The 22,187-nt window shown below is 42.8% G+C and overlaps 1 protein-coding gene across 6 annotated transcripts in view; it reads right to left on the reverse strand.

Annotated features, from left to right (window-relative positions):
* Positions 1-22,187, reverse strand: part of BCAT1 (branched chain amino acid transaminase 1) — a 130,837-nt gene that overhangs the window by 64,202 nt on the left and 44,448 nt on the right. For all 6 annotated transcript variants that reach the window (XM_051850336.3, XM_070049507.2, XM_008259519.5 and 3 more), the window contains one exon: positions 17,579-17,779. In XM_051850336.3, coding sequence (XP_051706296.1) covers positions 17,579-17,779 — 201 coding nt within the window. The remainder of the gene's footprint in view (positions 1-17,578; positions 17,780-22,187) is intronic.

The raw sequence follows: 22,187 nt of genomic DNA on the forward strand, positions 1-22,187 counted from the left end.
GAACTCTAGATAGCAAACAATTTGGATGTGCAGAGCTGATGCAGTCCCCCAAACCACAGAAAGCTGGCACTCAAAGACTGTATGATGTCAAGGCTTTGTCTCCTTCTTCAAAATGTCACCCCAGAAAAGCCACTGTGGGGACTCAAAGATTCTGAAGTCAGTACACACTGATAAATACAGAACAAAGAGAAAAATCAATACTTTTGGTGGGAAACTTTAACACTCGTTCTCTAAGTGACTGATAGAACAAACAGGCTAAAATGTTCAGTAGAGATTTTGAAAACTTGAACAGAAAAACCTTATATGATGGCCATAGAGACCACAAAAATACAGTTTTTTTCACAGGCTTTCCAAACACAAGATAAGCCAGAATCAATACCAAAAAGATAACAACCAAATACCTGTATTTTTGAAAGTCAGAAATTCTTTACAAAGTAAACTATGGATCAAAGAAGAATACTAAGAATGAGAAAATATGTTGAATTGAATGATAATGAAAAGAAGGGCCCTTAGAGGTTTAGAGCCTAAAGTATGACATCACAAAAATGTAACCGTGCAGTACAATTAAAATGTACAAAGACATTGCATTTATGTCCAAATACATTAACTTATTAGACATAATAAAGCTAAAACTTCACTGAAAACCTTGAGGTTGTCAAACTGGACAGAGTTGACAACACCTGAAACAAAAAGATACAGAAAAAGATAAATCGTGCAAATATCTAAAATAAACCTAGTGACATACATACAAGTATTAATAAATACTAAACAAAATAGAACCTCAAGGCAAGACGTTGCTAGAGATAAAGAGGTAACTTCACAAGGTTCAATTTACTTCACAATTTAAAAAAACATACACTTAAAATGATTATTATCAAAAACACAGAAGATTGTAAATACTGGCGAGGATGTGGAGAAAGAGGAACTCGATGCAAATGTAAATTAGTACAGCCATTACAGAAAGCTGTAGAGAAGCTCCTCGAAAAATCAGAAGTGGAACTATCTTATGGATCCAGCACTCTACACCCAAAGGAGACAGCATGTCAGTGAGACACCTGCACTCCATGTTTGTTGCAGCATTATTTACAATAGCCAAGATATGGAATGAATAAAGGTGAATGAATAAAGAAAACCTGGGATATACGCACACAATGGGATACCAACCAGCCTTTAAAAAGAAGGAAACCATAGCATCTGGGACAACATGGCCGACCTGGGAGGATACCAGGCTAAGCGCAAGGAGCCCAGCACTGAGACAAACTGCGCATGCTCTCACTTAAACCAGGACTCTGAACGTGAAAACCCATAAGTGTTCAGAGTAGCACAGTGATTACTAGAAGCTGGGGAGAGGAGATCGGTAGGGAGAATTTCAGCTAGAAAGACCTTTTTTTTTTTTTTTAGATGTATTTATTTATTTGAAAGGCAGAGGCAGAGAGAGAGAGAAGTCTTCTACCCACTAGCTCACTCCCCAAATGGCCGCAACAGCCAGAGCTGTGCTGATCTGAAGCCACGCGCCTGGAGCCTCCTCCAGGTCTCCCACATGGGTGGCAGGAGTGTAAGCACTTGGGTCATCCTCCACTGCCTTCCCAGGCCACAGCAGGAAGCTGGATCAGAAGAGGAGCAGCCAGGACTTGAACTGGTGCCCACATGGGATGCCAGTGCCACAGGTGGCATCCTTACCCACTACGTCACAGCGCCGGCCCAGAAAGAGTAACTTTTTGAGATTAAAATGATTGAAGTGAGATGATAGGTTTGTTAACTAGCTTTATTTAAGTAATCTGATGTTACATATCTCAAAACATCACATTGTATACCATAAAAATATATGCGATTATTATTTGTCAATTAAAAGATATAGAAAAACAAAAAAGTGCGTATACTTAATGAGGTAGTTCCATATATATGTAAAGACTATAAAAATCTCATTGAGCAATGCAGATTAAACATACACAAAAGAATAACAAAACATGACAGATTTATTTCTGAATTAGACTGGTTTAATAAAAGAAAATGTGATTTTTTTTTTTTAACAGGCAGAGTGGACAGTGAGAGAGAGAGAGAGACAGAGAGAAAGGTCTTCCTTTTCGCCATTGGTTCACCCTCCAATGGCCGCTGCGGCCTGCGCGCTGCAGCCAATGCATCGCGCTGATCCAAAGCCAGGAGCCAGGTGCTTCTCCTGGTCTCCCATGGGGTGCAGGGCCCAAGCACTTGGGCCATCCTCCTCTGCACTCCCAGGCCACAGCAGAGAGCTGGCCTGGAAGAGGGGCAACTGGGACAGAATCTGGCGCCCCGACCGGGACTAGAACCCGGTGTGCCAGTGCCGCAAGGCGGAGGATTAGCCTATTGAGCCACAGCTGGTGCCGGCCAGAAAATGTGATTTCACAACAGCATTTGTGATTTAAAAAACCTAGGCAGTGATCTCATTTGATACAGCACATGTTTCTAATAAAATCACATATTCATTTATGATTTAAAAGTTTTCTTGGACGCAGGCATCTAGAGCAATGGTTAAAACTCCACTGTGGTGCCCAAAGCTCATTTTGGAGTGCTTGGGTTCAAGTTCTGGCTGAGTCCAGCTTCCTGCTAATGAGCACCATGGGGGCAACAAGCATTGGTTCAAGTAATTGGGTCCCTGCCACCCATGGGGGAGACCTGAGTCCCAGGCTCCTTCCTTCTTTCTAGATCAGGCCTGACTGTTGAGGGCATTTGGGGAGAGACGAGCAGATGGATGACCTCTCTATGTGTCTATCTCTCTGCCTTTCAAGTAAATATTTTAAAGTTCTCTAGGTAACAAAGAAAAAAAGAGTTCTTTTAAGTGACAAAGTATATATAAACACGTGGCAAAGATGATGATTAATGGTCAAACACAAAGATTCCCTTTTCAAATTATCACAAATGACTTGCTGTAACCACTTAATCAAATAGTACAGCATCAGTATAATAAGGTTAAGAAGAATGAAATAAAATATAAGGTCTGGAAAACAAAGCTGTCATAGATCATGGAACATAAATACTATTATTGAATATATAGAAAATCCAGATGGAATGATGGATAATCTTTTGAGATTATTTGTTTAGGCAAAATGGCCAGATGCAAAATTATATTCCTATATAATAGCAGTAGTCAAAAACCAAAAGCACTAATTATAATAGAATTAAAATACAGTAAATTACTGGCTCAGGCACTATGGTGCAGTGGTTAAGCCACTGCTTGGGACTCCTGCATCCCCTATCAGAGTGTCCTGTGAGTTCCAGACACTCAATACTTCCAATTCAGCTTCCTGCTAATGCACCTGAGAGGCTGCAGACGGGTTCCTGCCACTCACATGAAAGATCTGGGTGGAGTTGTTGGCTCCAAGCTTTTGCCTGGCCCAGTCTCAGCTGCTGCAAGAATTTGGGGGAATGAACCAGTGGGTTAGTTCTCCCTCTCTACCTTCCATTCTCTGTCACTCTGCCTTTCGAATAAAGAAATAATTCACTCTTTTTTAAAAAGGAACATTTTGGGGATAATGGTGGAAATCTAACAAAAGTCAAAGACCCAAAAGGAAAACACAACCTTTTACCAAGTTATGACCCCTAAACTGATTTCTTTTCATTTGTCTTTAGGATTTACTTATTTATTCTGAAAGGCAGCATTACAGAGAGAGTTACAGAGCCAGGTCCTCCCTCCGCTATTTCACTCCCCAAATGGCCGCAACAGCCTGGACTTGAACCAGGGTTCGCATGAGATGAAAGCATAGCAGGCAGACGTTTAATCTGCTGTGCCACGTGGGAAAGAGAATGGCTACAAACAGCCAAGGCACTGCTGAAGGAAGAAGAAGGCCTTGTCCTAGCTGAGACATTAAGACGGTGCAGGGCAACTGTGTAGGCAATCAAGCGTAACAGGAAAAGGGAACAGAGACCAAGACAGAAAAGAAAATGAAACAAAAATAGACACCTGTATACATGAGACTTGACTCCATTTATCAGAGGGCAAAAAGACAGTACAGTCTACGTGGATAGTACTGAGGGTCTGTAGAGGAAAAAAAAAAAATAGACCCCACCTCATACAAAAATTAACTTCAAAAAATATTTAAAGTCTAAACAAGACACAGAGAAAAACAGCCAACATAAAGCAAGCACTAACAGATTGCTCTGAATTTAAATGTTTCCTGCCATCAAAAAACCATAAAAAAAAAAAAAAAAAAAGAATGTGGGAGAAGATGGGGCCAGTGTTGTTGGCCACTGTTTTTGCACAGTGGATTAAGCCCCTGCCTGCAACACAGGTATACCATATGAGCACCAATTCCGATCCTAGCTGCTCCACTTCTCATCCAGTTCCCTGCTGATGCACCTGGAAAGACAGCAGAAGATGGACCAAGTGCTTAGGCCCTTGCCACCCAACGGGAGACCTCGGTGGAGTTTCAGTCTCCTGTCTTTGGTCTGGCACAGCCATGGGGATTACAGCCATTTGTGGAGTAAACCACTGGATGGAAGATCTCGACCTTTCTTTGTCTTTTCCTCTAATGCTGCCTTTTAAACAAATAAACATACTATTAAAAAAAAGAGAGAGAGAATGTGGGAGAAGATATTTATAACGTATATAACTGACAAAAGATCTATGTCAAAAATATATGAAGTACTCCTACAAATTGACAGATTGGAGAATTCCAAGATGGCAGAATAGGGAATAGCATGCTGTGTTAGTCTAGGAATAAGTAGTAAAAAAAAAAAAAAAAGAAAGAAAGAAAGAAAGAAAGAAAGAAAGAAAAATGTGGGGCCGGCGCCGTGGCTCACTTGGTTAATCCTCTGCCTGTGGCACTGGCATCCCATATGGGCGCCAGGTTCTAGTCCCAGTAGCTCCTCTTCCAGTCCAGCTCTCTGCTGTGGCCTGGGAGTGCAGTGGAGGATGGCCCAAGTGCTTGGGCCCCTGCACCTGCATGGGAGACCAGGAAGAAGCACCTGGCTCCTGGCTTCGGATCGGCACAGCACCAGCTATAGCGGTCATTTGAGGAGTGAACCAACGGAAGGAAGACCTTTCTCTCTGTCTCTCTCTATCTATAACTCTACCTGTGAAAAAAAAATAATAAAAAAGTTAAAATAAAAAAAGGCAAAAAAGTTTAAGAAATACATTGTCAGGGGACAGTTACAGAGAAAACTGCAGTAGAAATTCTACAGAAGCTACAGGAACACCGTGGGTCTGTGTGCAAGAAGTGGACGCGCAGCCTGAACATGAACACAACACATGAACACAACACATCGGGCAGATGAGAGCCCGAGAAAGTGACAGCTCTGGAGACCAAGGTGAGATGTTTAATCTGCCACAACTCCTGCCGCTGCTGATATAGCTGGAGGGCGAATGTGGCGTGAGTCCAGCCTGGAGTCCTAAGAGGGAGAGGTACCAGCAGACCCATAGGAAAAAGGGGGACACATTTCTCTCACCCCACCAAACCCACAACGGCACCCAGCAAATGGCTGAGAGGGTGGGCGCCATTTTGGGCATAAGCGGAAGTCCTTGTGCATGTGCATGGCAACTGGTTGAGACAAGATGCCACCTTCTCAGCAATACTGGTGGTGGTAGCTCTGGTACAACCGGCAGGGGAGAGGACGACATCTGGCCAGAGGCTACTGTGTACGTGTGTGATCCAGAGATTCTAGCACAGGGAAAAATCCACATTACCCGCTGAATGAATGGGGCTGGGAGGACTGATGGAATCCGTGCTCACACATGCTCAAAGTCCCCTGTCTGCCTGGGCTGGGTCACTGCCATGGGATCTGTGCTCACACATGCTCAGAGTCCCCTGGTTGTTTGGGGTGGGTCACTGAAGTGGGATATGTGCTCATAGCAAGGAGTGCACAAATCTTTTGTATGATTCATACTACAGTGCAGGTAAGTATTGTACCCACTAAGGACTAATACCCAGGCATTGATCACATTGGAAAAGAGATGAGGGTGTGACCACACCTCTTTTCTGTTATCAAGAGATCTACCATGTCCAACCTGGCTACTGAACCCAACCTGGACCAGTGACCAGAGATTCCTGGCCAAACCCAGCACACAACTGGGTATTCACTGAAAGAGCAGACATTCCACTAAGCCACAGAAGAATAGTTCATAGATAAAAACCATCTGAGGAAAAAATCAAGTATCTCTACAATTGTCTAAAATAAATGCAGAAATTTAAGAAACAAGGAAGACACCATGATGCCCCCAAAGGAATACAGCAATACATCAATATTAGAATGTGAAGATGAAGAGATTGATGAAATGCCTGAAACAGAATTAAAAGATTAATCATAGGATTACTCAGAAGCAATCAGAAGCTAATCCATTAATTAAAGAAATCCATAGATGACAAGAATAAAAATTTTTCCCATGAAATTGAGATTTTTTAAAGAGAAACCAAAATGAAATATTAGAAATGAAGGATTTAACAGATCAAATAAAGAATGCACTGGAAAGTCTTAACAGACTTGGTGAGGTAGAAGAAAGGATATGGGAGTAAGAAGACAAATCTTTAGAAATCTTTCAGTCAGACCAAAAAAAAAAAGAAATTAGAAAAGTAACAGTTTTAGAGATTTACGGGATACTATCAAATGACCAAACATACAGGTATTAGGAGTTCCTGAAGGTGTGGAAATAGGTAATGGACTAGAAGGCTTATTTAGTGAAATAATTATAGAAAACATCCCTGATTTGGAGAAAGAAAGGGATGTCCAAGTATAGGAAGTGCACAGAACTCCTAATAGACATGACCAGAAAAATCTTTACCATGAAACATTGTAGTTCAACTTTTCACAGTAAAACATAAAGAAAATATTCTAAAATGTGGATGACAGAAATGCTAGATTCCTTTCAGAGGATCTCCAATGAGACAGCTGAAATCTCATCAGAAACCCTACAGACTAGAAGAAAATGGTGAGAGACATTTTAAATCTGAAGAGAAAAAAACTGTAAACCCAGAATACTGTACCCTGCAAAGCTCTCATTTATGAATGAAGGTAAAATAACAACAAACAGAAATTGAGAGTTTGTTACCACTCATCTAGCCTTATAAAAGATGCTTAAGGATGTGCTACACACAGAAACACAGAAAGGTTGTTATTATTATCAAAGGAGGTGAAAACAGGAAATCTAGGAAAACTATGAAGGAAATTCAAAGTAAACAATAGGAATATTTATGGAAAAACGGCAGGGCCAAGTTGTTATTTATCAATAGTAACCTTGAACGCAAATGGTCTCAACTCTCCAACTAAAAAATATAGATCAGCTGAACGGATTAAAAAACAAGACCCTTCTGCCAGCGCCGCGGCACACCAGGTTCTGATCCTGGTTGGGGCGCCGGATTCTGTCCTGGTTGCTCCTCTTCCAGGCCAGCTCTCTGCTGTGGCCCCGGGAGGGCAGTGGAGGATGGCCCAAGTGCTTGGGACCTGCACCTGCATGGGAGACCAGGAGGAAGCACCTGGCTCCTGGCTTCAGTTCAGCGCGGTGCGCTGGCTGCAGCGGCCATTGGGGGGTGAACCAACAGAAAAAGGAAGACCTTTCTCTCTGTCTCTCACTGTCCACTCTGCCTGTTAAAAACAAACAAACAAACAAACAAACAAAAAAAAAAAACCAGACCCATCTATTTGCTACCTACAAGAAACACAACAAAAATTCATGCAGACTGAAAGTGAAAGGATAGAAAAATATATTTCATGTTGGCAGAAACCAAAGAAGAGCTGGTATAGACATCCTAATATCATACAAAATACACTTTAACTCAAAAATTGTTAAAAGAGACATAGAAGGGCACTATGTAATGATTCAGGAATCAATTAAACAGGAAGATGTGACTATAATGAATGTATATATACCCTACTACAGGGTATCTGGCTATTTAAAAGAAAAGTTAACAGATCAAAAGGGAGACACAGACTTCATTACAACAGAATTGTGAACTTTGACACCCCACTTTCAGCAATAGACAGATCAACCAGACAGAAAAATTCACACACACACAAAAAAAAAACAGAGCTAATCGACACTATGAACCAAATGGACTTAACTGATATCTATTGAACTTTTCATGCCTCAGTTGCAGAATATACATTCTTCTCATCACAGCATGGAACACTCTCTAGGATAGACTATATACTAGGTCATAAAGAAAGTCTTAGCAAATTCAAAAAAAAAAATGAAAATCATACCATGAATATTCTCTGACCACAATGGATTGAAGCTGGAAATCAACAACTCAAGAATTTCTAGAACATATGCAAACACATGGAGACTGAACAAGATGCTCCTGAATGAACAGTGGGTCAAAGGAGAAATCAAAAATTTTCTGGAAACAAGTGAAGACAATACATAACATCAAAACTCCTCAGTTAAAAGATACAGACTGGCTGAATGGATTAAAAAACAAAACCCATCTATTTGCTGCCTACAAAAGACACATCTCACCAACAAAGATGCATGCAGACTGAAAGAGAAAGGCTAGAAAAAGATATCCCATGCCAACAGAAACCAAAAAAGAGCTGGTGTAGCCATCTTAATATCAGACAAAACACACTTTAACAGAAAAACTGTTAAAAGAGACAAAGAAGGGCACTATATAATGATTAAGGGAACAATTCAACAGGAAGATGTTAACTATTAAAAACCTATATGCACCTAATTACAGGGCACCTGGCTATTTAAAAGAATTGTTAAGGGATTTAAAGGGAGATAAAGATTCAAATACAATAGTAATGGGGGACTCAATACCCCACTTTCAGCAATGAACAGATCAACCAGACAGAAAATCAAAAAGGAAACAACTGACACGATAGACCACATAGACCTAGCAGATATCTACAGAGCCTTCCACCCTACAGCCACAGAGTACACATTTTTTTCTCTGGCGCATGGAACTTTCTCTAAGATTGACCATATGCTAGGCCATAAAGTGAGTCTCAGCAAATTCAAAAAAACTGAAATCATAACATGCATCTTCTCTAACCACAATGGAAAGAAGCTGGAGATCAACAACAACTCAAGAATCTCTACATCACGTGCAAACACATGGAGAATGAACAACTTGTTTCTGAATGAACAATCGGTCATAGAAGAAATCAAAAGAGAAATCAAAAAATTTCTGGCAACAAGTGAAGATTCTGATATCTCATATCAAAATTTGTGAGATGCAGCAAAAGCAGTGCTAAGAGGAAAGTTTATAGCAATTGGTGCCTACATCAAAAAACTGGAAAGGCACCGATTAAACCAACTATCTATGCACCTCAAGAATCTAGAAAAACAGCAGCAAACCAAACCCAAAACCAGTAGAAGAAATAATTAAAATTAGAGAAGAAATCAACAAAATTGAAACAAAAAAAATACTAAAGATCAGCAAAACATAGAGCTGGTTTTTTGAAAAAAAATAAACAAAATTGACACAACATTGGCTCAATTAACCAAAAAAAAAAAAAAAAGGAAAGAGAAGACCTAAATAAATAAAATTAGAGAAGAAAATGTAAATGTAACAACAGAAATAAAAAGAATCGTCAAAAATTACTACAAAGCTATATGCCAACCAATCAGGAAACCTAGAAGAATTGAACAGATGCCTGGACATATACAACCTACCTCAACTGAGCCATGAAGACACAGTAAACCTAAATAGACCCATTACCAAAACAGAAATTGAATCAGTAATAAAGACCCTGCCAACAAAGAAAAGCCCAGGACCAGACGGCCTCAGGGCTGAATCCTACCAGACATTTAAAGAACTAACTCCACTTCTTCTCAAGTTATTCAAACCAATCAAAACAGAGAGAATCCTCCGAATTATTTCTATGGAGCCAACATCACCTTACTTCCTAAACCTGAAAAAGATAGCAATCGAAATACCAAGAACATTCTTCTCAGATCTAGAAAAAACAATGCTAAAATTCATATGGAATTACAAGAAACCTTGAATAGCTAAAGCAATCTTATACAACAAAAACAAATCCAGAGGCATCACAATACCAGATTTCAATACATACTACATACAGTTAGCATTGAAACAGCCTGATATTGGCACAAAAACAGATGTGTAGACCGATGAAACAGAATATAAACTCCAGAAATCAATCTACACATCTACAACTAACTTATCTTTGACAAAAGAGCTAATATCAATCCCCAGAGCAAGGATAGTTTCTTCAACAAATGGTACTAGGAAAACTGGATCTCCACGTGCACAGGTATTAAGCGAGACCCCTACCTTACACCTTACACAAAAATTCACTCAAAATGGATCAAAGACCTAAATCTATAACCCAATACCATCAAATTACTAGAGAACACTGGGGAAACACTGCAAGATTTTGGTATACGCAGAGTTCTTGAAAAAGACCCCAGAAGCACAGGCAATGAAAGCCATCATAGACAAATGGGATTACATCAAGCTGGGAAACTTCTGCACTGCAAAGAAGTACTCAGCAAAGTGAAGAGGCAGCAGACAGAATGGGAGAAAATATCTGCAAACTACAGAATTGATAACGGATTAATATCCAGAATCTTAAGAGCTCAAGAAATTGAACAATAGCAAAACATACAATCTAGTTTAAAATTGGCAATGGACTTAGCCATTTTTTAAGAAAGGAAACTCAAATGGCCAACAGACACTTGAAAAATGCTCAGGATCACTAGTCATCAGGGAAACACAAATCAAAATCACAATGAGGTTTCATCTCATCCCAGTTAGAACAGCTTTCATACAGAAGTCAACAAACAACAAAAGCTGGTGAGGATGTGGGGGAAAAGGTACCCTAATGCATTGTTGGTGAGAATGTATAGCCACCGTGGAAGATAGTATACACATATCTTAAAAATCTGAATATAGACCTACCATATGACCCAGCCATCCCACTCCTGGGAATTTACCCAAACCAAAATAAATCAGCATATGAAAGAGTTATCTGTATTCCCATGTTCGGTGCAGCTCAATTCACAATGGCTAAAGTATGGAATCAAACCAGATGCCCATCAACTGATGACTGGATAAAGCAATTATGGTATATATTCACTATGGAGTACTGCTCAGCTGTGAAAAAAATAAAATGCTTTGTTTTGCAACAAAATGGATGAAACTGGAAACCATTATACTTAGTGAAATAAGCCAGTCCCAAAAAGATATCATATGTTTCCCTGACCCAAGGTAATAGAGTATCTAAAATGTAATATATTGAAGTGAAACAGACATTTTTTTTTTTTTTTGACAGGCAGAGTGGACAGTGAGAGAGAGAGAGACACACAGAGAGAAAGGTCTTCCTTTGCCGTTGGTTCACCCTCCAATGGCCACCGCGGCCGGCACACCGTGCTGATCCGATGGCAGGAGCCAGGAGCCAGGTGCTTTTCCTGGTCTCCCATGGGGTGCAGGGCCCAAGCACCTGGGCCATCCTCCACTGCACTCCCTGGCCACAGCAGAGGGCTGGCCTGGAAGAGGGGCAACCGGGACAGAATCCGGCGCCCCGACCGGGACTAGAACCTGGTGTGCCGGCGCCGCTAGGTGGAGGATTAGCCTAGTGAGCCGCGGCGCTGGCCCGAAACAGACATTTTGAGATTGATTGCTTACAGCCTTTTTCTTTACTGTTGAGGAAGTGTGTTTTTTTCTTCATACTATTCGTTGAACTCTTTATTTAGTGTAGGGGTTAACTTTCAAAGTATAAAGTATACTGAAAATAGATCTTTGCACAAATTAAGAGAGAATAGGAGAGGGAAGAAGAAGTGTTGGAGCATGGATGGGAAGGAGGGTAGGCTGGAGAGTATCACTATGCTCCTGAATTTGTATATATGAAATATACGAAATTTGTATTCCCTAATTAAAATTAAAAAAAAAACCAGTAACAATAAAAAAGGCATGAATAATGAATGAATGAATGAATGAACAAACAACACAAAAACTCAGATGCTGCGGACCTCAAAAACTTAACAAGGGGTTGTTATAACAATTTCATACCTATATATTTGAAAACAGATATAAGATGGAAAATTCCAAGAAAAAATAAAACTTACCAAAAGTGATTCAAGAAACATTAGAAAATCTAAGTAATTCTGTAACCCGTGCAGAGATTGAACAAGTCATCAATAAACTTCTTACACAGAAAACCAATAGATAACGAAATAGAAAAGTGAGCAAGAGATTTGAAAAAGTAAGCACTTCAAAAAAGACATCCAGTTGACCAACAAATATATGAGATTCAACCTTTTCGGAAGTGCACAGTAATATCCTAATTGAGATGTCATTCTACATTACCTAAAATTATAAAATTTGACTATACTAAGAGTTGTCAAGGTTGTGGCATAACAGAAATATTCATGGTGGGTGGGCATAAAATGGGTAAAACCACTTTGATAACAAGTTTTCTCCTTTCTTTTTCAACTCATGGTATGATCAGCAATTGCATTCTTTCATTCAAAAAACTTTTATTTAATTGAAAGAGTTACAGATAGAAGTAGACACACACAAAGAGAGAGAGAGGGAGGGAGGGAGGGAGGGAGAGAGGGAGGGAGGGAGGAGTCTTCCATATGCTGGGTCACTCCCTAAATGGACATAATGGACCAGGACGAGGCATTCCGCAGCCAAGAGCCAGAGCTTCTTCTGGGTCTCCCACATGGCTGCAGGCACCATCCTCTACTGCTTTCCCTGGCACATTAGCAGGGAGTTAGATTACAAGTGGAGCAGACGGAACTCAAACCAGTGGCAATACGGATGTCAGCGCTGCAGGCTGGGGCTTTAACCCGCTGCGCCACAGCACCGGTCCCAGCAACTGCATTCTGAAAGATATCGTTAAGCAGCAGTTCTTAAATTTTTGACCTCAGGATATTTTTAGAAATTATGAAGACAAAGAGTTTTATTTATGTGATTATTCTATCTGTATCATACTAAAAACAAGAAAATTTCACAAAAATAAACTTTGACATGTTAACATATTTTAATGAAAAAATAACTATTTTACAAAAGAATTAGTGTTTTGTATGGCACTGTTTTAAATTATTTCAAATTTAGGCATCTGGCTTAACAGAAAACAACCGGATTCCAGTCTCAGATTCTGCATTCAATCTCCTGCAGTCTTGTCTGGTTGGCAGGAGAGGGAAAGAAAACCAAATATCACAAGACTTGCAGTTGAGAGAGGGAGGGAATTTTTTTTTTTTTTTTTTTATACAGACAGAGTAGACAGTGAGAGAGAGACAGAGAGAAAAGTCTTCCTTTTGCTGTTGGTTCACCCTCCAATGGCCGCCATGGCTAGCGCACTGTGGCCGGTGCACCGTGCTAATCTGATGGCAGGAGCCAGGTACTTCTCCTGGTCTCCCATGGGGTGCAGGGCCCAAGCACTTGGGCCATCCTCCACTGCACTCCCTGGCCACAGCAGAGAGCTGGCCTGGAAGGGGGGCAACCGGGACAGAATCCGGCGCCCCAACCGGGACTAGAACCTGGTGTGCCGGCGCCGCTAGGCAGAGGATTAGCCTGGTGAGCCGCGGCGCCGGCCTGAGGGTATTTTTTACAAGCTTTTCAGACAATTGTGGAGATTCTTCTTTGACATCATGCCAAACATCCGTAAGTGGCAGTCCCGTTAAGGTTACTGCACTATGGCATCAGAAACCCTATTAATTAAATTCCATATTCTGTTACTTTTTTACAATCCATTGGTCTGTCAGTCAGGGTTCAACTCAAGTACAGCCAGTAGGAGATACGTGTATTATGAACACACTTACTGAGGAACTGCTGGCCAACTCACTTGTGGAGCCGCATAAAGTCTCAAGGACAGACAGAGAGACAGACAGAGAGACACAGAGATCAAGTGCAGGTCTGGCTGTTATTTGGAATCTCTCACCTTAGGGAGTTCTCAAGGTCAGACTCACCCAGAAAAATTCTCCCTTTTCACTACTATTCAATCAACAGATTAGGGACTTCAATCACACCTGCAAAATTCCTTCACAACATCACCTACATTAGCACTTGAGGATGAACCAGGAGGTGTGGATGCGCACGCAGCCAAATAGCTGCCGCTTCCCTCCATACCCCAGTGATCTCACCAGAGAGCATCCTAGTGGTTGACACTCACAAGAAGGAGACTAAAGTGGGATTATAGGGACACATCAAAAGGCCATCAGAGGAGCTGGCTTCGTGGTGCAGTGGGTTAGGCCACAGCTTGCAATGTCAGCATCCCCTATGAGAGGGATGGTTTGAGACCTGACTGCTCTGCTTCCAATCCTGCTCCCTGCCAATAAGCCTGGGAAGGCAGCAGATGATGACTCATGTGTTTGGCCCCTATCACTCATGTGGGATACCAGGGTGAGGTTCTTGGCTTCTGGTTTGGTCTTGTCCAGCCCTGGTTATTGGGGCCACTTGGGAAGTGAATGAGCATACAGAAGATGTCTCTGTCTCTCCCACTGTCATTCTTTCAAATAAATAAATAAATATTTTTTTAAAAAAAAAAAGCCATCAGAGTATATCTTGCACTTTGAATAGATTTTTATCCATGCAAAAATTTGTAATTCATGCAGTGGTCATTTGGAAAATATTGGCTCAATGAGTTACGCAGTTCTTCAAAAGATTAACATCTTTCCCTAATGTTAATATAAACACTAATATTATCAAAAATCTCTTTAATAGTTTAAAGTGGTTGAGGTCACAGTGATGGATAACATTGTCCATAACCCTAATTTTTACTTGAAATTTCAATTTTTTAAAATATTTATTTATTTACTTAAAAAGTAGAGGGATGGGACGGGGTGGGGGTGGGGAGGAGACACACATACACACACACACACACACTCACACAGAAAAAGAGCGAGATCTTCTACTTGCTGGTTTATTCCTCAAGTGGATGCAATGGCTGGGGCTTGATCGGATTGAAACCAGGAGCCTGCAACTCCAACTGGGTCTCCCACATGGGTGGCAGGGACCCATACACTTGAGCCATCTTCAGCTACTTTTCCCAGGCACATTAGCAGGGAGCTAGATCAGAAGTCAGTGTTGCAAGCTGCTGCTCAACACACTGCATTAGAACACAGGCTCCACGCTAAGTTTAAGAATCAGTGCCCTTAGGCCGGCACCGCGGCTCACTAGGCTAATCCTCCGCCTTGCAGCGCCGGCACACCGGGTTCTAGTCCCGGTCGGGGCGCCGGATTCTGTCCCGGTTGCCCCTCTTACAGGCCAGCTCTCTGCTGTGTCCAAGGAGTGCAGTGGAGGATGGCCCAAGTACTTGTGCCCTGCACCCCATGGGAGACCAGGAGAAGCACCTGGCTCCTGTCATCAGATCAGCGCGGTGCGCCGGCCGCAGCACGCTGGCCATGGCAGCCATTGGAGGGTGAACCAACGGCAAAGGAAGACCTTTCTCTCTGTCTCTCTCTCTCACTGTCCACTCTGCCTGTCAAAAAAATAAAAAATTAATTAATTAATTAAAAAGAATCAGTGCCCTTGGCGTGGCTACATTCCAAATTTAAAAGCACAAACTCATTACATCCTATGACATGGTAAGGGCTTGGTGTAAATAACGGAAGAACACATTCAATATGATAATTAAGGAATCACACTGCGAGTGGAACTTAAATTCCTAAATTCAAGAATTTTGGGGTTCATATGCATAGGCAATGAATTTCCAAAATTATTTGACGTGTTTTTTTTTTAAAAAATACTTATTTGAGAAGCAGAGGGGCAGACAGAAGGCAGAGATCCCATGTGCTGGTTCTCTCCCTAAACAGCCATGACAGCTAAGGATGATGGGAAACTGAATCTGGGAGCCAGGAACTCAATCCACATCTCCCTTATGGGTGGTGGAGACCCAATTAGTTGAACCATCACTGCTGTCTACCAGCACATGCATTAGCAGGACACTGGAGTCAGGAGGGAGAGGTGGATATTGAGTCAGGCACTCTGATAAGACATGCGGTTCCCTGCCTCCTCATATACTGTTGTGTATTCTTGGGCAAGAAATAAACTTCTCTGAGCCTACCTCTGTAACAGATGCTACTGCTCCATCATGGACTGATGCAGCTAGCAACTCTGGCTCCGACTACACAGCATGGATGGCCCTATATGCTGGAATGAATGAGCTCATTTTTATAATTACATGCGTGCTATGAGTTAGACAGCATCACTACCACAATTCTATACATAAGCACAGATGACTGCCTTTCCTAAAACAGAGTGCCCTAGGGAGCAACAGAGACAGAATGTGGGCCCAGCAAGTCTGACTCCAGATCCCGAATGCGTAATCACACGCTTCCTCACTTAAGAAAACTAAATGAGGTGCTGCAAATAAAGTCCTTAATACAGGCCACTCTGCAGGATGTCAATGAGCGAAAGTAGTGATTTTACCACAATAACGACTAACATTTCACCATTTTTTAGTCTCTTAACAGGTTGACAATTGTTCATTTCCAGTGTCCCTAATGTTGTGGGAAAGATGTCCAACACAATAAAACTAAAGTAAAATGTGAGCTCAAGAGAATGAGGAGTACAGGGTACATCTGGTTAACTCTGAATCCTCAAACGGTCCAGGGAAAGAATTCTCTCAACATTTTATGCTTATAGTATTCTAACTCATGCCTGAAGGAGGACATTTAATTACATGTCCCTTAATAGGCACCATTATCTGTTAAAAACATGCAGATACAATTAAAGTCTAATCCTAACATTTTACTCAACAGTGGTCCCTTCTCAATCACTAGAAGATCTGAGAAGTTAACAGCACTGTATAAACAGTACCGTCTTTTTCATTATTTTCACTACCAAAGATACTTTCTATTTGCTCTAGAAGATTTTTAATTGACATGAGAGAAAATTCAAGATCTGACAAATTAGTTCTTAAGACTTATCCTCAATCCAACTGTCTATAGCAAAAACTTTAAAGGAATATATATATATATATTTTTGGACAGGCAGAGTGGACAGTGAGAGAGAGAGACAGAGAGACAGAGAAAAAGGTCTTCCTTTGCCGTTGGTTCACCCTCCAATGGCTGCCGTGGCCGGCGCACCGCGCTGATCCAAAGGCAGGAGCCAGGTGCTTCTCCTGGTCTCCCATGGGGTGCAGGGCCCAAGTACTTGGGCCATCCTCCACTGCACTCCCTGGCCACAGCAGAGAGCTGGCCTGGAAGAGGGGCAGAATCCGGTGCCCCGACCGGGACTAGAACCCGGTGTGCCTATTGAGCCGCGGTGCTGGCCTACTTTAAAGGAATTATGACTTCCTCCAGTAAATATGATACAACTATACTACCAAAAGCTACCTTAAATTTTATTTGAAAGGCAGAAAAAAAACCATTATAGCCTCCAGTTGCTGGCTCACTCCCCAGCTACCCACAACTTGGGCTGGCTCAGACTGAAGCCAGGAGGTTGGCACTCCCTGTGGGTCTCCCACCTGGGTAAGCAGGGACCTAACTACCTGAGCCATCACCTCTGACTCCCAGGATGCACATCAGCAGGAAGCTGAACAAGAGCAGGACTCCGAAATGAAATGCAGACTTCCCAACTGTCAATGCAACTGCTGTGCCAAATGCAACCCTCCCGCAAAAGCCGCTGTAGCAGGGGAGGTACTCATATCCACGTAAAGGAAACACTGGTACCCCCGTCTAGTCCCATGGACTCACCTCCACTCCATAATGCAAAGCTGAAGATCCAGGGTGCAACGAGAGGTTCTGAAAAGGCTTGATGTGGGGCTTCTCCCATCCACCCTCAGACGACCACTCCACTGTCAACATGTGATCGGTGAACACACTTCCGAACAGCAGACCACTCGGGTCTGGTTTCTCCTTTAAAATGGTGGCTGGTGTGATTATTAGATCTTTAGCCTGGGAAAGAAAAATCAGCACCATTAAAGAATAGTAACTGAAGGTCCATAGAGAGGGCCAAATGTGAGATCACTCACCCGACTTTTAATAGCTGGAAATGACCAGAGACGTTAAATATTACATGAGCCAAACAAGCCATGCCTGTGCTCCAAACTCAGCCAGCTATTCAGAGACTCTGCAGTATACACTGCCTAACGGAGTATCAAAACCAAATTTCTGTGATATTTATGAACAGTGACAAAACTGTCATTGGAATAAAATGATGCAAAAAATCAAACACATCCATTCTTCACTCCCAGCATATGATTCACTTAAAGAGGCATCTTCTATAATAAAAAAACACTCAAGCCCACAATAAGAACCACACCTCTCAGGGCCGCCACTGTGGCATAGCAGGTAAAGCCTCTGCCTGCACAGCTGGCATCCCATATGGGTGCCAGTTTGAGTCCCGGCTGCTCCATTTCTTTTTTTTTTTTTTTTTTTTTTTGACAGGCAGAGTGGACAGTGAGAGAGAAAGAGACAGAGAGAAAGGTCTTCCTTTGCCGTTGGTTCACCCTCCAATGGCCTCCGTGGCCGGCACACCGCGCTGATCCAATGACAGGAGTCAGGTGCTTCTCCTGGTCTCCCATGGGGTGCAGGGCCCAAGCACTTGGGCCATCCTCCACTGCACTCCCGGGCCACAGCAGAGAGCTGGCCTGGAAGAGGGGCAACCGGGACAGAATCCGGCGCCCCAACCGGGACTAGAACCCAGTGTACCGGCGCCACAAGGCGGAGGATTAGCCTAGTGAGCCGCGGCGCCGGCTCCGGCTGTTCCATTTCCAATCCAGCTCTCTGTTATGGCCTGGGAAAGCAGCAGAAGATGGCCCAAGTCCTTGGGCCCCTAAACCTGCATAGAAGACCCAGAAGAAATTCCTGGCTCCTGGCTGTGGATCAGCCCAGCTCTGGCCATAACGGCCATTTGGGGACTGAACCAGGAGATGGAAGACCTCTCTCTTTCTGCCTCTGCCTCTCTGTAACTCTGCCTTTCAAATAAAGAACTAATTCTTTTAAAAAAAGAAAATCACTGCTGCCACTCAAAGGCATTGTTGAATGTGTTTAAAAAAAAAAAAAAAGAACTGCAACTCTGCTTGGCCACGGCTGTGTGCCAACAGCTCCCAAAGGATTCACGGTACAAGCCTTCAACACCTGCTGGATGCACTGCCGAAGAAATGAACAAAGTGAAATAAATATCCTCTAAGATGTACATCCTGTGTCCTGTGGCCAGCACTGTGGTACCGAGGTTAAGCTGCCACCTGTAATGCCAGCAACAGTCTGAATCCTGGTTGCTCCAATTTCTGGTAAGAAACCTGGAAAGGCAGCAGCAAATGACCTAAGGGCTCGGGTCCCTGCCTCCCATGTGGGAGACCCGGCAGCAGTTCCTGGCCCCTGTCTTGAGCCTGGCCCAGACTTAACTGCACTCTCTCTCTCTTTCTCTCTCATTCTCTCTCTCTCTCTCACCTCCATACCTCTTCTGCTTTTCAAATAAACAAATCTTTAAAAAAAAAAAAAAAACACTTATGTTCTGTACTGGGCAAACAGTGAACAACTGACCTCATATTCTAAAAAAGATAAATAACAGGAAACAACTTCACACCGTAGTGTTTTGCCTGCTCTCCACACAGCCAGCTGCCCATCACAAATGGCTAACTGCTGTATGGAAGCCTTCTGAGGACTTCAATACCACCACACTGTCTGTAGAACACTAGTAAAACCATGAGGGGAGGAGTTCCCACCAGCTGGAAACAATGGAAAGATCCACACTGTCATCAGGTTGCAAGGAATATCAAAGTTTATTTTTTTTCTTTGTTTTGTCTATATTTATTTAAGAGACAGAGAGAGAAGACAGCAAGAGAGAGCCCATCTGCTGGTTTACTCCCTAAAGGCCCACAACAGCCAGGGCTGGGCCGAACCCGAACAGGAGCTGGGAATTCAATGTGCGTTTCTCACTTGTGTGGCAGGCTCCGACTACGTGAGCTCCCACCACTGCCTCCCTGTGCCTGTGCTAGCAAGAAACTGGAATTAGGAGCACAGCGAGGACTCAAACACAGGCACTCCTCCCATAGGAGATGCAGGTGTCCCAGGAGGCATCTAACCACAGGGCCAAATGTCTGTCCCTCGCACTTCTCTCACTCCACAAAAATCCTCATTCCTCCCACCACAGCAAACACAGAACTTTACTTTTTATCCTCAGCATTTATCATCACTATAGTGACTCCTGGATCTGCAGGTTCTCCATGCAGATTCAACCAACAATACATTGAAAATATTTGGGGGAAAATGCAAAACTGCCTACTACCTTGTAAAGAATTCCTTCTAACAGCTACTCATGTATCACTATAGCCAATCAAGGTATGACTTCGGCTGCAGAGCAGGGGACGCGGACAGGTTACACGCAAACTTTTTCAAGACTTTACTTGGACATTTGGTTTCTACTGGGGGGCCTGGAACTAATCCCCGAAGACACCAAGAGACAGCTGTATTGTTTTAATGACATAAACATTTCTGAGTGATTCACTTCATTAGAGCTACCTTGGACTTTTGATACCTTAGGAATGATCAGTTATATAGGCTGAAAAAACATGTTCTAAGATAACCAGAAAGCTGCCAGTCAGAGGGCATTAGGACAATCTATCACTGTAATCTTCAGCTAGTCTGGTCTAGCCACACTCCTTTGTAACACGCCAGTAAAATGTCAACTTTGGACAGAAAATTGACTTTCTTCCACCACTCTCTAATCCAAATAACTTTAAATGCTTCATTACATGCACTAAGTTTACATAAAGGGATATATCTCAACTAAAGCATTTTTTCTCTTTGAACAACATTTCTCTCCTGTTATCCTCCAGGCTAACTAGGGAGTCAGGAGAATTTCACCTGCAGGCCAAATGCAGCCATCAGGCTTATTTTATAAAAAACAGTTTGATTGGACCAGTCGTACCATTCTTCACCCAGCAGCTGTGGCATAGTCCACTGGTTGTGACAGAAACCTGACAGCTCTCAGCCTACAGTATTAACTGAGTGAGTCCTTACTATAAAGTTCGCTAAAGCCTGTCCTGACTGGCATATTCCAAGCTAAATCTCCAGCCCTAAGACACTGCAGGTCACAGAGGAGAGTACAGATTTGTTTACTTTTTAAAGATTTATTTATTTATTTGAAAGATAGAGTTACAGAGAGACAGAGTGAGAGATCTCCCACCCACTGGTTCACTCCCCAAATGATTAGGGTTGGGCCAAGCAGTAGCCAGGAGCAAGGAGCTAGGAGCTTCTTCCAGGTCTCCCATGTGGGAGGCAGGGTTCCAAACTAATCTATACAAGTGAGGGCTCTTCTGTGAAATACAATCAACAAGATATACGTAAGTATATGAGGGGATTTTTAAAGAATTTATCTTACGTTATTTTTGTAGGCAGAGTTACAGAGAGGGAGAGTAAGATGTTCCATCTGCTGGTTCACTTCCCAGATGACCACAACCCCAAATGAAGCCGAGCATAGAGTTGCATCTGGGTCTCCCACATGGGAGGGAGGGATCCAAGTACTTGGACCATCTTCCACTGCTTTTCCCAGGCCATCCATAGGGAGATAAATTGGAAGTGGAGCAGCCAGGACAGGAACTGATGCCCATGTGGGATCCCAGGAGGCTGCTTAACCAGCTATGCAACAACAGAGGCCCCAGTGCAGGTTTTCTTAAACACTGACGTCTGGCTGACTTCAGATGCATACCACAGAGACTCACAGATGCACTCACATCAGCCAAGACTGAACGGCAGTGAGATTCTAACAAACTTTTCACTGCATGAATAGATACACAGTACTGTGGCCCAAGGAAGCACATCTGATTTTGTTTGCTTTAGTTAGCCTTTTTTTTGGTGGAATGGGAAGACGATTGGCTAAGAAAAATCTGGGACCCTATCAGCCTACTAAGACAAACTTCATGCCCACTTCCTTCTTTTTTTTTTTTTTTTTTTTTTTCTGACAGGCAGAGTTAGACAGTGAGAGAGACAAAGAGAAAGGCCTTCCTTTTCCGTTGGTTCACTCCCCAATGGCCGCTGTGGCCGGCGTGCTGCAGCCGGCTCACCGTGCTGATCTGAAGGCAGGAGCCAGGTGCTTCCTCGCGGTCTCCCGTGCAGGTGCAGGGCCCAAGGACCTGGGCCATCTTCCACTGCACTCCTGGGCCACAGCAGAGAGCTGGCCTGGAAGAGGAGCAACCGGGACAGAATCCGGCGCCCTGACCGGGACTAGAACCCGGGGTGCCGGTGTCGCAGGCAGAGGATTAGCCTAGTGAGCTGCAGCGCCGGCACCCACTTCCTTCTAGTAAGACAACTAGTGAAAGTTTCTTAGTAAAACGGATGGGATAAGGCAAAACAGTGAGCA

This window comes from Oryctolagus cuniculus, chromosome 9 (genome assembly GCF_051225735.1).
Source record: "Oryctolagus cuniculus isolate XC-2025 breed Fujian yellow rabbit chromosome 9, ASM5122573v1, whole genome shotgun sequence".
Lineage (NCBI taxonomy): Eukaryota > Metazoa > Chordata > Mammalia > Lagomorpha > Leporidae > Oryctolagus > Oryctolagus cuniculus.